This window comes from Aethalodelphis obliquidens, unplaced genomic scaffold (assembly GCF_003676395.1).
Source record: "Aethalodelphis obliquidens isolate GAN/ISIS:26980383/991018 unplaced genomic scaffold, ASM367639v1 scaffold57, whole genome shotgun sequence".
NCBI classification, from domain to species: domain Eukaryota; kingdom Metazoa; phylum Chordata; class Mammalia; order Artiodactyla; family Delphinidae; genus Aethalodelphis; species Aethalodelphis obliquidens.
In genome coordinates, this window is record NW_020838001.1 from 12,209,169 (window position 1) to 12,227,644 (window position 18,476).

At 43.0% G+C, this 18,476-nt stretch overlaps 1 protein-coding gene across 3 annotated transcripts in view; it reads right to left on the reverse strand.

Annotated features, from left to right (window-relative positions):
• Positions 1 to 18,476, reverse strand: part of ARFGEF2 (ARF guanine nucleotide exchange factor 2) — a 99,002-nt gene that overhangs the window by 64,548 nt on the left and 15,978 nt on the right. For 2 of the 3 annotated variants that reach the window (XM_027087072.1, XM_027087073.1), the window contains exons 4-6: positions 11,675 to 11,821; positions 10,553 to 10,732; positions 9,960 to 10,194 (exon numbers count right to left, since the gene is read on the reverse strand). In XM_027087072.1, coding sequence (XP_026942873.1) covers positions 9,960 to 10,194; positions 10,553 to 10,732; positions 11,675 to 11,821 — 562 coding nt within the window. Of the gene's footprint in view, positions 1 to 9,959; positions 10,195 to 10,552; positions 10,733 to 11,674; positions 11,822 to 13,033; positions 13,142 to 18,476 lie in introns of those variants that run through there. The other variant, XM_027087074.1, reaches the window with a different exon arrangement.

Here is an 18,476-nt window from a genome sequence, read left to right on the forward strand (position 1 = left end):
TCGATACTCACCATAACTATTTATTTATTCTCCACCACCCAGCTTTACTGAGGGCTAATTGACAAATAAAACCATCATAATTATTTAAATGGGTAAGTAACTTTATGTGGAAAATACTGATGTTATATGCTTTTCTTAGAGGGCAAAAAAGAACTTGAATGGAAGTTAGAAAAGTCCGCAGCCACAGGCAAAATCTTCTAAACCTGTTTTTTCATCTAAATAAGATGATTTAGTCTACATCAGTGTTACTCATACTTCAGTCATTCTCACACAACCTTCACAATTTTTGCCATTTTCGTGCACCACTTATATTATTATATTTATTACACACATATTTACATACACTTTTTTTGGGGGGGGTACCAAATTACTTTATTTGAAGGAATGGTACTAAGGAAAGGACTTGTAGATATTTTGGTACATACATACATATTTAACAGTGCTCTTTAACTCACCTTAAACAGTAACTAACATTCACAAAATCACAGGCTTCACACGCTAATCATACTTTCTGAATGCGTGTTAAAATAAACATACAACTGTTAAAATAAAAACCATTCACCTATGAGCCGTCTAAGATCTCATCTACGCCATGATTTGGTAAACAAATGGCTAGATATTTCCAAGTTCCTTTCTAGTTCCAACATTCTCTTATGCTATGATTTAACAGAATTATGATGACAGTTTCTAATCTGTTAGTCCCTTGTACACATTCAACACCCAAGAAATATCAGCCTGATGCATACATTTCATCAGAGGAGCTGCAGGCTTGATGAGTTAAATCAGAGGCTGGGAAGTGGTGGCTGCCGGGTACATCTGGTCTGCAGATACGCACTGTTTAGCCTATACCCTGCTTCCCCCCACCCCCAAACTTTAGTGAGCTATAAGTGACAAGAATTATATATATCTAAGGTGTATGACTTGATGATTTGATATATGCATACACTGTGAAATAAACACTACAAACAAGACAATTAACATATTCATCACCTCACATAGTTACCTTATTTTTTTCCTTTTTTTTTTTTCTGATGAAAACACTTAAGATCTACACTCAGCAAATTTCAAGTGTATAGCACAGTACTGTTAACTCTGGTCACACAGTTGTACATTAGATCTCCAGAACTTATCCATGTTGCATAACTGAAACTTTGTACCCCTGACAAACATCTCCCCATTTCCCCAGCCACCTTTCTACACTATCTCTATGAATCTGACTACTCTAGGTACACCTCATATAAATGGAATCATGCAGTATTTGTCTTTTTTGTGACTGGCTTCTTTCACTTAGTATAATGCCCTCCAGGTCCATCCATGTTGTTACAACTGGTGGGATATCCTTTTTTAAGGCTGAATAAGATTTCACTGTATGTACATAACCACATCTTCTTTTTCCATTCATCTGTTGATGGGCACTTACGTTGTTTCCATATCTTGGTTATCGTGAATAATGCTGCAATGAACATAGGAGTGTAGATTATCTCTTCAAGATCCTGATTTCATTTCCTTTGGCTACATACTCAGAAACAGAATTGCTGGATCATAAAATATTTCTATTTTTAATTTTTTGAGGAACCTCCATACTGTTCTTTTTTCCCTCCATACTGTTTTTTGTAACAGCTGTACCAACTTACATTCCTACCAACGGGGTACAAGGGTTCCCTTTTCTCTACATCCCCTCCAACTCTTTCTGATGAAAGTCATTCTAACAGACATGAGGTGGTATCTCATTGCGCTTTGGATTTCTATTTTCCTGGTTATTAGTGAAGTTGAGCACCTTTTTAAATGTCTGCTGACCATTTGTATGTCTTCTGAGAAATGTCTATTCAGGTCCTTTACCCATTTCTCAGTGGGCTTATTTGTGGTTTTTTACTCTTGTATGACATTTTGGATGTTAACCCCTTATCAGATATATAGTTTGCAAATATTTTCTCCCAATCCATAGGTTGCATTTTCACTCTGTTGATTGTTTCCTTTGCTGTGCCTATGCACTGCTTTCTAAAACTTCTGAATTAGCTGTGAACATTTAAAAACTGGGAGACATGTCATAAAAATCCAGATCTCGCTTCTATTTAAAGAAAAAAAAAGAATATCTGGTAACACTGGCCCCAACCGGCTAGAACCAGGAGCAGCTGTCCCCTTTAGCCAGGGCATGAACTCTGCAGATGTCCTGCTGCCTCATTCCATGCCGCTCCCAACTGTCTATCCTCCTTGAGGTCAAGCACAGAGAGTAGGAAAGGAACACATGCCTAGTAGCATGTCTCTGACAAGAGTGGTAAAAATGGAAGACTGACAGGGTAGGGTGTTTTAAGAACCTCAGAGAGAAAATGTTCCTCAACACAGTGATTGAGAGTGAGGGCTCTGGAGCCAGTATGCCTGGTTCAGATCCCGCTCTACCACTTCCCAATGTGGGAACTTAAGTAACTGCCCCGAGCCTTGGTTTCCTCAGCAGTAAACAAGGATGATTACAACAGCACCTACCTCACAGGGTTTGTGAGAACTGGATAAGATAAAACACATAAAGCGTTTAAGATGATGCCTGAAAAGAAGAGCACTCAAACGTTAATTTTTCTTAGGCCTGCGTGTTTTATGTGTAGAGCGTAATTGCATTAAGACATTCACGATGCCCTGGTGATAGAAGCTTTCTCGTTTCTGCCATCTGCCTGGCCCTGGAGACTAAGTCCATATTGAAATTTCCCAACTAGCCATGTTGAAAGCACTTTCAGTTAGCTAAAGCCTTCACTATCTTTCACTCCTACAGAGAAAAGTAAAATTTCCATTTCAACATGGATCTCCCCTTTCCTTCACTGCTGTTTTTCCATTTAAACAGCATCAGGATCACCATTTTTTTGAGGGATAAGAGTGTTTAACCTATCTTCCTTGACAGGCTGGATCCGTACCAGCACCCATTCAAAATTAAAATAGTCTCAGGCTAGGAAGGGGGGGGGAGTCAGGAAGTCCAGACTCCTGCGGAAGGTTCCTGCAGAGGGCGCTGTTGCTGAGGAATCCCACTAGCGGCCCAGAAGCAGCAGGACTCCACACAGGAACCCTGGGCCGCTTCCCCTGCTGACATGACTGCCTGCAGGGCTCAGAAGAGGCTTTCCTGGATGGTGTAATGACCACCAAGAAGGCTGCTGGGTTTAAGTTTCAAGCCTGCTGTGAAAATGTGGGACAACCAAATCAAACCAAGTCCTTGCAAAGTTCTGAGTACACTCAAAAAACACTGGTTTTGCTGGTTTGCGGAGAAGTCCAGCGGCCACCACCTGGCCGTTACTGATTAGGTAACAGACCCTACCTGTTTCACAGACTCTGTCCCCAAGTAAAATAAGATAGACACCTTGACTAGGTTCTGACTGGAGAAAACCTTGCTGCCACCCCCTCCCTAGCCAGCTAGACAACAACCCCTGAGGCAGGCACTGCCAGTTACCTAACTCAGATCCTTCTTCCTCAGAGAGCTCTATTTCTGTTTCGGAAGGGGCTGTGCCTACATTTCCTGGCCTTCCTAGTAGAAAGGGTGGCCATGTGACCCAGTTTTAGCCAATGAGGGGCAAGCCTAAGTAACGGGGATGGCACAGGCTTCCAGGAAGGCTCCTTAGAAGGGGCGTGACTCGGCTAGGAGTCCTTTAGTCCATAAAAAAGAAGGAAATCTTGCCATTCGTGAAAACATGGATGGACCTAGAGGGTATTATGCTAAGTGAAATAAGTCAGAAAAAGACAAATCCTCTATGTTTTCACTTATATGTGGAATATAAAAAACAAAACAAATGGACAAATATAACAAAACAGAAATAGACTTACAGATACAGAGAACAGACTAGTGGTTGCCACAGGGGAGGGGGGTGGGGTATGGGGTAAAATAGGTGAAGGAGATTAAGAGGCACAAACTACCATTTATATGATAAATAAGTCACAGGGATGTAATGCACAGCACAGGATACACAGTCAATAATATTGTGATAACTGTGTACAGTTTGTCGCCTCTAAAAATATCAAATCACTATGGTGTACACCTGAAACTAATATCAGGTGGTAAGTCAGTTATACTTCAATTAAAAAAATAAAAATTAGTCAGTCAAAGATCCTTACTCTCATGGTACTTACATCTTAGCTAGGATAATAAATAAGTAAATTATACTTTCTGCTACATGCTAGGGAAAAAGTAGAGTGGGAGAAGGGAGACCAGGAGTTAGAAGGGGCAAGTGTGTGCATGTGGTGACAATGAAATATGACATACACCTGTTTCCTAGAAACAAGGCTTTGGTGATGTCCAGCATCTAAGCATTTGGTAACGCGTAAGAAAACTAAAGGGAAAAACCAAGGCATAAAGCTGTTTGCTGTCACATTCTGGCCACACGCCAATACGGTTCCTCAAATGTATGAAATACATTGGACAACTTATTGTCCCAAAATAAATGTCCATTACACAGCTAATAAAAATGCTATAAACCAATGAGCTGTAAAACCTCCCTGTAAAGCAGGCTGTGTCAAAAACAAGTCAGAAAGAAGGGGGACCTGTGGGTACATTTTGTTGTTTTGATAAAGAGCCTGAGAACTTTTGTTTGTCTGTTTAAAGCTATTTTAGTTTTTTTTTTTTTTTGGCCAGGCAGCACTGTGCAGCATGCGGGATCTTAGTTCCCCGACCAGGGATTGAACCCACACCCCCTGTAGTGGAAGCGTGGAGTCATAACCATTGGACTGCCAGGGAATTCCCCAGACCCTTTTTTTTTTCTGGTCAACAAAAATAATAAAATTCCTAAAGCAGAGGATCTGGTATCATTAACATGGAAAACAGACTCACGTTATCCTACTGCACTGTTCCCATTAACTTCAAGTCTGATTACCATTTGAAATATTTGTAATTTTTTTCTCTAAACTAACTCATTTTTTAAGCTGAAACTTATATGAAAGATAATAACAACAAACACTTATAGAGCCCTAAGTGCCAGACACTGTTCTCATTAATTCTCACAAACCTATAAGTACCAGTTGTATTCTCATTTTAAAGATGAGGAAACTGAGGCTCAGAGAGGTTAAAGATTTTGCTCAAGGTCACAGAGCTACTAAGTGGTCAGTTATGATCTGAACCCAGGCTGTCTGATCAGAACCTCCACACTAGCTGAGGGAGGATACATTTTCTCTATTTTGTAGTACCTAAGAGTTGGGTTGTTTTTCCCTTAAAGAATGGGTTGCAAGATGAAAAAAGTGAGCTAAGAAATCTGTGAACACACTGGTAACTCTGTACCTACAACAGCTACATATTAGCTGTATACATGTAAAAATGCTAAAGTCTAATGCTGGGAGTTAAATAGTCAGAATCTTAAAAATAAACTTAGAAGAAAAGGGGAAGTGACTGCTCGTGGGTACAGGGCTGGGTGTGATAAAATGCTCTCAAACTGATTGTGGTGACTGTTGCAAACTCTGTGACCATACCAAAAAGAACTGAACTGTACATTTTAAACGGTTGAACTTATGGAATGTGAACTGTATTTCAATCAAGCTGTTTTTCAAAAAATTGACGAGAATAGCTGGGCCATCGGAGGGGTGTGAATGGACAAATGGGGTGAGGTCCCAAGGGAAGGCTGCTGGCCATGCCCTAAAATTCACATAAGCTAGCATGTCACAGGCTCAGAAATCTCATTTTGCGAACTTACAAAGAGCTATCTGATCCACTTCTTGCTCAGGCCGACAAGACTGACAAATTGTAGATTTATCAACTTGGGATGAAAAACTGCTGAGGGGAAAAAGATGCTCTGGTCTGTCGGTGAATTGTTACCCACACACATTTCACTGGGAGGCACATTATCCCAAGAAGGCCCAGGAAGGGTTCCCAGTAAAGCAGGACAACGTATGTGGAGCACCCAGGTAGCAAGCACCACTCCTGGCACAGTGACTGCCTAGCCAGGGGTGGCTACGTGACGGCCATTCCACAGGATGGAACCTGCAGGAGAGCTGGATGTATCGTTCTTTCCTTAGAGCCACATCTGGAGAAGTGGAAGCCAGTCACTCTTTGTAAGGGTGACGGTGCACCTCCATTCTGACCTACCATTGGCAGGTTTGGGTCTGATTTCTACAGGCAATCTGATGCCCACGTTCTTGGGAGAAGCCTCACGGGGTATATCATACTGGCAACAAAATCCACAGCAATATACTAAGTGTAAAGCATACTTTGTTAGAACAGAATTTTAAGTTAAAAAACTGTATTTACTGAATATGTGTGCTGGGCACCAGACCAGGTGTTGGGAATATTGTGGTAAACAGGGTGGCCAAGGTCTTAGACCAGGAACAAGTGAACACAAACTCTTCAGTGATTTGGGGTAGTAATAAGTGCTATGAGGGGGACTTCCTTGGTGGGGCAGTGGTTGAGAATCCACCTGTCAATACAGAGGACATGGGTTCGAGCCCTGGTCCAGGAAGATTCCACATGCTGTGGAGCAACTAAGCCCGTGTGCCTCAACTACTGAGCCGGCGCTCTAGAGCCCACGAGCCACAACTACTGAAGCCTGCGCACCTAGAGCCTGTGCTCCGCAACAAGAGAAGCGACGACAATGAGAAGCCCATGGACCACAATGAAGAGTAGCCCTCCCCGCGTACAGCAACGAAGACCCAATGCAGTACAGCAAAGGAAACCATAAACAAGATGAAAAGACAACCCTCAGAATGGGAGAAAATATTTGCAAATGAAGCAACTGACAAAGGATTAATCTCCAAAATTTACAAGCAGCTCATGCAGCTCAGTATCAAAAAAACAAACAACCCAATCCAAAAATGGGCAGAAGACCTAAATAGGCATTTCTCCAAAGAAGATATACAGATTGCCAACAAACACATGAAAGAATGCTCAACATCATTAATCATTACAGAAATGCAAATCAAAACTACAATGAGCTATCATCTCACACCGGTCAGAATGGCCATCATCAAAAAATCTACAAACAATAAATGCTGGAGAGGGTGTGGAGAAAAGGGAACCCTCTTGCACTGTTGGTGGGAATGTGAATTGATACAGCCGCTATGGAGAACAGTATGGAGGTTCCTTAAAAAACTAAAAATAGAACTACCATACGACCCAGCATCCCACTACTGGGCATATACCCTGAGAAAACCATAATTCAAAAAGAGTCATGTACCAAAATGTTCATTGCAGCTCTATTTACAATAGCCAGGACATGGAAGCAACCGAAGTGTCCATCAACAGATGAATGGATAAAGAAGATGTGGCACATATACACAATGGAATATTACTCAGCCATAAAAAGAAACGAAACTGAGTTATTTGTAGTGAGGTGGATGGACCTAGAGTCTGTCATATAGAGTGAAGTAAGTCAGAAAGAGAAAAATAAATACCGTATGCTAACACATATATATGGAATCTAAAAAAAAAAAAAAATGTTCATGAAGAACCTAGGGGCAAGATGGTAATAAAGATGCAGACCTACTAGAGAATGGACTTGAGGATACGGGGAGGGGGAAGGGTAAGCTGGGAGAAAGTGAGAGAGTGGCATGGACATATATACACTACCAAACGTAAAATAGATAGCTAGTGGGAAGCAGCCGCATAGCACAGGGAGATCAGCTCGGTGCTTTGTGACCATCTAGAGGGGTGGGATAGGGAGGGTGGGAGGGAGGGAGACACAAGAGGGAAGAGATATGGGGACATATGTATATGTATAACAGATTCACTTTGTTATAAAGTAGAAATTAACACACCATTGTAAAGCAATTATACTCCAATAAAGATGTTAAAAAAAAAAAGACCCAATGCAGCCAATAAATAAATAAAATTATATATATTTAAAAAATCTGCCGCTGGACTAAAAGGAAAATAAAGCAACCTTACAAAGGATGAAAAAAAAATGCTATGAGGAAAATAAAAGAGGATGATGGGACAGAGTGATGGGGAGCTTCAGAGAGACGGATCAGTTAGAACTGAGAGACCTGAAGACAAAGGGGGGGACAAGGCAGGGACAGTAAGTGCGAAGGCACCAAGAGCAAGCACCACACTTTCAAGAACCAGAACCACTATCGCAAACAAGGGGAAAGGAAGTAAAAGAAGAGTATAGGGAGGTGGGTGGGGCCAGGCCACACAGGGCCTTGGAAGCTGTGGGGATGGGGCAGGCATAGACTTCACTCTGAATGGGACAGGATGGGAAATTATCAGAGGGGTTTAAGCAGAGGGGTGGTGGTGATCTAATTCATGCTTTTAAGAGATCACTTTGGCTGCCATATGGAAAATGGGCTGTAGCGGAAGGACGTTCTTACAGCTCAGAGAGACTTGCTTTTACATCTGCACAGCTATGCTTACTACAGTCTGTTTAAATATTAATATTGATTGATTGAGCACAGTCTGATAAAGGTTACAGTAAAAACCTGCCTGGTCCTTGCCCTGAGAGTTAATAAGGCAAAGACGATGACACCTACAGAGGGTGGGCCAGGACTTCCTGAGCACCTTCCAAGACACATGACAGTGGGACTGAGTAGCCTGCAACAGTGTTCACACGAGACACACATGTAGTTCTTTGTGGCAACTTTTTCTTTGATCCTTGCCTTGGGTAAACTGATACAGAGCAACATGCCAGCAACAACACTTGGTCTGTTCCTACCTGTGCCAAGCACTGGTAAATTACAGATGAACAAAAACTGCTCAAGTATGGTCTCTCTGGTAGCGAACATACCACCAACAGACGTCATTACCAATAATGGGGCAGAAAAAGATATGAGACCAATTATAAAGGCAGGTCAGACATATATACGCTACCATGTATAAACCAGATAACTAATGAGAACCTACTGTATAGCACGGGGAGAAAAACAACACAATCTGTTTGTAGACATATATTAAGTTAACCTTAAAAATGCATTCCAATATACAGTAGGTGCAGAAAAATACTGTTTGATTCCACTTATACGAAATACCTAGAATAGTCAAATTCATAGTCAGAAAGTACACTGATGGATGCCAGGGGCCAGGGGTGGGGAGGGGAAATGGGGAGTCAGTGTTTAATGGGGACAGAGTTTCAGTTCAGGAAGGTGAAAATTTCGGGAGATGGATGATGGTGAGAGTGGCACAACAATGTGAAATGTACTTAGTGTCACTGAATTGTACAGTTAAATATGGTTGAAATAGTATGTTTTATATTATGTGAATTTTACCACAATAAAAAAACATTAAAAAAAAAAGATGGGTCAGATACTTCACTGTAGAGCCGTCAGCTAGAGCGAAGAATTATTTGGCAGAATCACTTGGCAAGAAGGTACATTCTTGAAAAATATATGAACTTAGGATCTGGTTTGTACAAATTGCCCAGAGAGAGATGCAAACATTCAGAAATATATGACAACCCAGTCCAAAATTTCATGCCTCATGTTTTACTTACTTTAAGACTATCACCAGGTGTGGAATATCTCTTTCAATTAAAAAAGCAAACACAACCAAATAGTGTACTTGGTCTCAGAAGAAGAAAACAAAGCTACCTGTTTATCTGTTTCTCTATGAATCCACCCACCCACCCACCTTCTGGCTCCCTTCACAGATGTCCATAAATAGCAACTAACTGTCCGGCAGTGGGCAAAGCACGGAGATCCTGTGGATACGTGACAGAGGAGGTCCTTGTCCTCCTCTGGGAGATAAAAGAGACACTGAACGATCAACTACCCAAACGATTAACTCCTGGGAGACAAATGCTCCAAAGTGAACCCACGGCACTGAAGTTGACATCAAGTAGCAATGGCTAGATATCAATACATTCCAGGAACTATCCAAAGAAAAGTGCACAACTGACAACGTGATCTGAGACACCATGCCTCACTGGCTGTGTTTCGTAAGAGAAAAGTGAAAGGGAAGTCAAGGGGGAGGCCCAGAAATAGAAGAGCTGCTATCAGAGGTTTCCTGCGATGACACCAGACAACTCTTTCACCTGCCCCTCGGATACAGGATGGACAGGGAAGCGCATGGGCCGTACCTGATGGCGATGGGTCTCTCTCTCTGGGCACATCTCCATTCTCTGCGCTCACTTTTCCAGAACCACTCCTGCCATGTTCACCATTGGTTAAATCTGTCTTCTCAGGAGTTGTTGGTTTGCTGTGTGCCTGGCTCTGTTTCAAACGATTGAACTTTGGGGACACTGTTGCAGCTTGGATCACAGGGGACTGGGGTTTCGAATGGATTGGTTTTTCCAATTCTCTGGCCTCCTGCAACTGAAAGGCAACAAAAAAGGGATTCAATCTAAATGGATCCAGCATTTTGATAAGGAACAGAAAATACGCCAGCCTGTTGCATAAAAAATTTCCAAACAGAAGGATAGAATTTTAAAAAGGAAATAAATTCCTGCAGCAAACTCAAAGCAAATTCTGAATGCAAATTTCAAAACCCATGCTAGATTCTCTCTCTGCTTTTTAAAGCAAGGATAAAAACAGAGTGCAGAGAACTCAGAGGAGGAAGGGATTGATTTTAAAATGCTATGAATCTTCACCAAGCACCGAGGCCACACATGAAACAGTTCACAGCATGGGATGGTGTCCCGCCCCCCAGCAGCTGATAACTGCTACCGCTCACCACTTGGTTTTCCATGCGGGTGAAAATGACGTTCAGCATCTGAGTAAGAGTAGCCTTGGCAGTGGTTTGATTGATGAGATTTTTGCTGGCCAAATAGATATTGTAACATGTCCTGACCGTCTGCAGGATAGTACCCTCGTGAATTTCAATGTGCGGGGACGTCACTGCAGTCAGAAGAGCCTAAAACAGAAATCCGCAACCTTCACCTTCACGAGCACCCACCTCCCATCCTCTCACAGCCAAACTTTTCTACACGGTTTGGCTTTGTTTTTAATTTGGTTTGGTTTAAGAAGATGGCTCTGCAAACTAAACTGGATGATTAGTACCAAAAACCAACCCCCTACTGCTTTGAGTTTAAACACAATTATTAACTCCACAGAATACAAGTCATTTAAAGTACGTAAGTTGCGCTGAAGTGGGCTTTCTATCAGCTTACTTTTTAAAAAGCCAAAAATACAGACTTGTCTCAGGAGGGAAAGTGCTCCAACTTGATCTCACCTACGCCAATCACAAAATATACATGTTTTGATGGGGGGGGGAGGGTCAGTTTCGGAGTTCCCTGGTGGGTTTTCAAGGGAGCTTCAGGAAAGGTGTGGCTAACAAGGAGCTCCCTCACAAAGCTAATACATCCAGGATTTAAGATTTGAAACACTGACCGCACCCATCCTGATCGGTTCTCTGACAAGCAGATGGGACCACCCCATGCCAAACCATTCCTGGCAGCAGAAATGGAACAGGGCGAAGGCAAGGGAGGGTAAGAGGACAGGGGCAAATTGGTGATAAAAGTATCAACACGAGGACCTGCTGAGAAATGGCAGTCTGGGAATCCAGAATTTCGAGGGGAAAGAGCAGAGGATTTGAAGTCAATTTAATTCACAAGCAATTTATGTAGTTATCAGTGGAACTGTTTACTTTGAAAACACACCTGGTTCCACTCTTCTTGTCTCAGTCCATGCTAATCAGTTCTGACACTTAACAAAAGATCTAAGTGATGCTTACATTTTTCTGTTCCAGCTCAGCACCTCCTGAGACAACTAACACATGGTAAATTAGAAAGCCAAATTCCCAAGGGCGATGAGCTTTCTCATTTAAAATCCAGACCAGGCAGACAGACAGAAATACCTTAATTATTTGTAACTGAACTCCTTCATCGGTCTGAGGGCCTTGAAAACAATTGCAAATGGTTTCAACAATCCTGTCAATCAGCCGCTTCCCGGGGGCTCCACTGTCGGGGGCATTGCCGGTGATGTGCCCATATGCGATGAGTTTCTAAACACAGAAATCATAGACATGAGAAGTTTCTGCCAGGCCAGGGCTGAGGCCGCCCACAGCAGTAAGAGGCAGGCAGTGGGCTCAGCCTTTAACTTCCGGTTCCCACACAGATCTCTCTGCTCTCCTGGGTGCAGGAGGCACAGCCACCCTGAGAGCGTAGCATCCAGCCTGACTCCCGATGGCAGAAGAGCCCACAATGGTGGAAAAGGCACGTGTAGAACAGCCCCCAGCGCAAAATCACTTGTGTAAAAAATGGAGCGATTAAAAACTATACATAATAGAGACAGAAAGTAGTCAGCGGCTGCCTAGACCTGGGGGGATCCCAGGGAAACAGGGAGTGACTGCTGATGAGCAAAAACGGGGCTTCTTTCTGAGGATAAGATGGTCTCTAATTAGATTGTGGTGAGGGCTCCACAACTCTGTCAATATACTAAAGTCACTGAACTGTGTACCTCAGATGGGTGAATTGTACGCATGTGAATTATATCTCAAGCTGCTAAAAAACTTTTTTTTTTTCCTAACAGTAAGATACATAAAAAGCTAATGATGACATGGTTTGCTTGAGCGCAGGGAGAACTAAGCAGCTGTAGGCAGGGGTGGGACTAACACATTTTGTAGAGCAGGCTTTCATTCTTTTTGAATGTTGAATCAAACCATGTTGGTGTATTTTCTATTCCAAAAATTAAAGTAAAAAAACTAACTGACTTCTGCACCTACGTTATCAAACTGCATGTCACCCGTGCGGCAGCCTCTTCAGATGAGGCTGCTTGAGCTGTGCCCTCTCGGTCAGGTGACAGATCAGTTTGGACAGGGGCCGCCTGCCTGCCTGGGCCACCTCACGCCTGACCTGGATTTCATCAGGGACAATCTGAGAGCTGGAAGGGAACTCAAAGGTCAGGATGGTTTCAAAGCCTGGCTGAGATTCATGGTCACCTGAGGGAGCTCGTTACAAATACAGATTCCTGGACCTCAACACAAACTTCCTCTAACAGAACTTGTTGGGTGGAGCCCAGGAATCGGTTTTTCTCCAAGTCTTCCAGGTTATCCTGATGGATGACCACATAAAAAGAACCACTCATCTGCTACAAGCCCTCTGGGATCTGTGAATTCTAAGGCACCCTCTGCTTCCAGTGACTTAGTAAAGACTCTGACAAATGCTGTTCTGTTCTTTATCTTTTTGGTTTCTGGCGTGTCACATTCTTGATCTACCTGCCCAGAGAGACACAGCTCCTGAGGCGATACACAGTGCCGCCACCACTGCAACAGGAAGATGCGCCGCCCTGCGGAGGCCAGATGCCGTTTCTCAATGGCTCTTCCCCATCATTAGCCTCAAAAGTGCCGCCATTCAATAAGCAGGAAGAAAAACAGATGGAAAGAGAGTGACTGAGAGCACATATACGACATTGCTGGATCAAGTGACCGAGTGAGCAAAAGAGAGGCCTGCACACACTCTGCTGCTCAAGACCAACCCCAGAGAGCTCCAGATGGAGGCGGGGAGGTGCTCAAGTGTGTTTTTGAAGAACAAGTCCAGATGCCTTTTACCCCATCTGCTCTCATCACTGCTCCCCATGCGGGCTTCCAGTGAGGGCAGCGCCGGCCGCCTGGTAAATGAGCTCTGCTTTTGGACACTGCTGACTCCTTACTCCTAATGGACTCAAGTCCGTTTTGAGTACTGGGTTATGAGTGGGATGGTCTATGAGCTCCTAAAATGTGAATGCTGAAAAGCAGGCCCCAAAGAACCCAACACTGATGGTGCAAAGCAAAGATGGAGGTGAATTACAGATGTTTAATTCAAATATAAAAAAAGATTGGAAGTATTCGCCCCTCTGTGCCCTCCTTAAAGGGCACATTACCGTTCCAATGGAAAAGGGTTTTAAGTATAATTTTACTCCCTTGTGAGGCAGGGCCGGAAGAAAGCAGAGTTCCTGCAACCTGTGGGTCTTTCTAGTTCTGCCTTCTCACCCTTCCTTGTACCGGATGTTGTTTTGGCACTGGGGGTACAACAGTGATAAGACAGTCCTTTTTCTCACAGGGGCAGAAGTGTGCTTGGCAGGCTCACTTGAGGAAGGTGCTCTGCACAGTGAGTGAGGTAGAAAGTACTAGCAGGTGTAAGCAAAGGATGGACATGATGGGATACATTTCTAAAGGCTCCGCCCGGCTCCTGAGTACAGAACAGGCTGGAGGGCAACAGCAGTGGAAGCTGGGCACCCATGATGAGGCCACCTCAGCTGTCTAGGGGGGAGATGCTGGTGGCTTGGACCATGAGGGACTGACAGAGATGGAGAGTAGAAGTTCCTGTCTTATTCTTTGCTGATGCGAAGCAGGGATGGGAAGAAGGGCAGAGGAGGGAGGCCTCTGGGCAGCTGGCTCACTGATACTTGTGTCCAAGGAGGCTGCTTGCACAGGGATGCTACTTGTCAATGCCCCTCTAGACGGGGAGGGATAAGTAAGATGGTTGCATAACACATCATTTATCAGTCCACAGGAATGCCCTCAATTTGCATGTAGTGTTCTGGCATTAAAAACACTGGTGTAAAAAGCAAGCCACAGAAAAATCTGTACAAGTATAAGTGATATATGATATAATTTCCAGCTACTACAGCTAAGTTGAAGAGTTGAAATGGAGAACATACGACCTACAAAGCCTAAATATTTAGCATGTGGTCCTCCACAGAAAAATGATATCACAAATGATATCATTTATGTTTAAAAAAAAAGAAAGAAAGAAAAAAAAGAAAGAAAAGAAAAGAGAGAGAAAATTATACACCTAAATAGGCAACTGGGTTTGGGGTTAGCAGTCCAAGGGCCTTCAGCCTTAATCTGTAAAGTTCTGAAAGAAATTTCTAACAGAGAATATAGTCAGGTACAATTTATATTATTACAATAGATTTTAAAATGTGCATTAAAAAATACAAAGTCTTTTAGAAATAAGAGATAAAGAATAATGCTTATGGGCTTCCCTGGTGGCGCAGTCGTTAAGAATCTGCCTGCCAATGCAGGGGACACGGGTTCGAGCCCTGGTCTGGGAAGATCCCATATGCCGCGGAGCAACTAAGCCTGTGCACCACAACTACTGAGCCTGCGCTCTAGAGCCCGCGAGCCACAACTACTGAAACCTGCACGGCTATAGCCCGTGCTCCGCAACAAGAGAAGCCACTGCAATGAGAAGCCCACGCACTGCAACAAAGAGTAGCCCCCGCTCACCGCAACTAGAGAAAGCCTGTGCACAGCAATGACGGCCCAACACAGCCAAAAATAAATAAATTTATTAAAAAAAAAAAAAAAGATAATGCTTGTGGTACAAACCAGATGGCTCAGACCAGTGGTTTCCTACAGCCTTACGTAGAAAGAAAATATTAGAAGTCTGTTTCTATCTACTTTTTTGTCCTACCCTTTTAAAAGGTCTGTTTTTGTATTGTTTATAATGTACATAATTTAATAACAGTAGTACCTGTATATAGTCTTATAATTGAAGAAATACGAATATTCTGAGAGAATATTCTCAAAAATAATTTCTGTGGTTGGTATGTGCCCAGAAAAACTTGAAGATCACTCACTAGTTTAGGCAAGCTTGAACTAACCCTCCTTCCTCCAGTCCTGGTCTTGGGGGAGCGTGTGGCAACCAGGTGCTGGAGAAAAGGAATAAGGAGAATCTTTGTCACTTGGGAGAAGTGAGAAGGGAAGGCTCTGGGCTTCTCCCTGTGGGGGAAGGAATGCTGAGCTCTGTACTCACAGCAAACCAAACCCAGAAGCACCTTTGCTACCCCATCATCTCTCCATGCTCAAAAAGGGACTCCTTAAAATGCCCAGGGCACAGCCTCTGCAGCTGGCTTCAACCCTGCCAAAACCAACCTTTACTCCTAGACACTGGTCCTCCATTTCCAAGGCAGAAGTCACATCACCCACACTGGGAAAAGCCAGTCAAACAGGTTTGCAAGGACAAACCCCAAGAGGAAATGAATTTTTTCATTCAGTATTCCAGGGAGCACCCAGCCACTTTCTAATGTCATAAAAAGGACGATACATTTTGCATTTTGTATACTAACCAAAGAAATCTTAGTGTACCTATCAAATTACAGAGAACTTCCATTCTGAAAAAGAGAGTGAACCACATGCTAAAAGCCTCAAGACAGGTACTGCACTCAAGTTGCTGAAGTACAGCAGGACGTCGATGTTTCCATCAGAAACCATACTCACACGTACACAGAGTTCCAGAAACAGACTACTTCCAGGAAAACACAGCATATTTTTAATTAAAGAGGCCAGACTACAGGGTAATAGTTAAGAGCAGAGGTCAGCAGCCTTTTTCTGTAGAGGACCACATGCTAAATATTTAGGCTGTGAAGTCACATGGTCTCTGTTCCAACTCTTCAACTCAGCTGTAGTAGCTGGAAAGCAGTCATATAGATAATACATCAACGAAAGGGCATGGCTGGTGTTATGGACTGAATGTTTCTGTTTCCGCAATTCCTATGTTGAAGTCCTAACCCTCAATATGATGGTATTAGGAGGTGGGGCCTTTGGGAGGTGATTAAGTTTACATGAGGCCATGAGGGTGGGGTCCTCATGATGGGATTAATGCCCTATAAGAAGAGACCAGACACCTAGCTTGCTCTGTCTGCCATGTGAGGACACAGTGAGAACTTGGCCATTTACAAATCAGGAAGAAGGCTCACCAGGAACTTAATCAGCTGGTACTTTATCTTGGACTCCCCAGCCTCCAGAACTGTAGGAAATAAATGTCCCGTGTTTAAGCCACCCAGTCTGTGGTATTCTGCTATATCAGTCTGAACAGATTAAGGCAGCTATGTTCCAATAAAACTTTATTTACCAAAGCAGGCTGCAGGCCAGATTTGGCTCATGGCATAGTTTAAGGACCCCTGATTAAACACAGGCTTGGGGTAAACAAGTCCTAGACACCCACCCAATCCCATCACTGCCTGGCCAGGGGAACTTGGCAGGGCTGGTCATTTTATTCTCCAAGCCTCAGTTTCATTGATTCTAAAATGAGGATGAGAGTAGGAACCTCAGGTGGTTGTTGGGAAGATTAAACATGATGCTGGGGATAAAGCACTTAGCACAGGGCCCAGCACAGGCTGAGTGCTTAATACACTGGCATTGTTTAGGACACCAATAATGTTAACCATCAGCACCAGCTTCCAAACTAAACCTTAACATGAGGACAAAACAGCTAATTATGCCAAATTTCCTCTGAAAATGTTCACGGCAACAAATATTTCAGGATAGAAGTAGGATCTGAGCCTGCCACTTTAAAATGCTTGGCTCATTACATGTTCCACATATGACAATCTGCACAGAATCATACTGAATGAGAAAATGGCTTTTCATTTAGAAGAGCTGCTTCTGTGAAGAAACTCTCACCAATTTTCAAGTATAGATATATCAAACAAGAGAAATTAATAGAGTAAATATCAGACTAGAGATGCCAAAGATGTGGCATGCCCACCGCCACTTGGCGGTCCTGTTCCTCAGCAGACGCGACCAATCAATCATGGCACTTTCTCAAGAAACCCAGATGAGGTTCCAGGTATTTGTTCAACACAGCTTCCAAGCAATAAAATATAGAACCTATTCACTATTCCTGTTCTAGAAAGTACTGATAAATTGTGGCTCTCTCCACTGTATTTTTTAAAATTTATCAAGCTCTTTTCATTGCTGTAGGTTGCCCACTGGGGTTAAAAACAAATGTTTCTGAGGTAACCGGAAGCTTCATGAGTAGATCTTATGAAAAATACAAGAATGCTGGACTGGGAATTAAGAAGCCCAAGTTGCAGTCCTGTTTCTGTCCCTCACTATCTGCATGTCATTGGACAAGTCACCCTAATTTCTCCACTGCTGCTTTTTCACCAGTAAAAAGTAACTTATAACAAGGTTACTTATGGCCCTAAGTACAGTCGATCCTCATTATTCACAGGTTTGTACTTGTGACTGCCCGCTCACTAAAATTTGTAAGTCCCCAATCAATATTTGGGACGCTTTTGTGGTCACTTGCGGACACCTGCAGCGCAGTGAAAAATTTGAATCACTTGATGCACAAGTTCCTGGCTAAGGTCAAACAAGGAGACGCTCTGCCTTCTTGTTTCACCTCTCATACCGTAAACAGTGTCTTTCTTGTGATCTATTTATTGCCATGGTTTTCACATTTTTGTCCTTTCCGTTGGTGTTTTCGCCATTTAAAATGGCCCCCATGCACAGTGCTAAGTGTCCTTTCCGTTGGTGTTTTCGCCATTTAAAATGGCCCCCATGCACAGTGCTAAGTGCTGTCTAGTGCTGTCTCTGTAGGATGCGCCCTACAGAGAAATGACGTGTGATCAGCTTTGTTCAGGCATGTGTCATAGTGCTGTTGACCATAAGTTCAATGCTAACAAATCAACAATATATATTAAATAAGGTGTCTTTAAACAGAAACACACAAAGAATAAAGTTATGTACTGATCAGCTGATGAACACGTGACCAGAGAGGCTCACAGGAACCTAGCCCTGTATTCCCTCCAGGAACAATGCTTCAGGGTTTGCTAATTCCGTGTTCACAGCAACTTTATAGACCATCACCACAAATAATGAGAGTCGATGATATCTATTTCTCTACTTGGCATTATGAATATTAATGCCATCAATAAAGAAGTAGCAT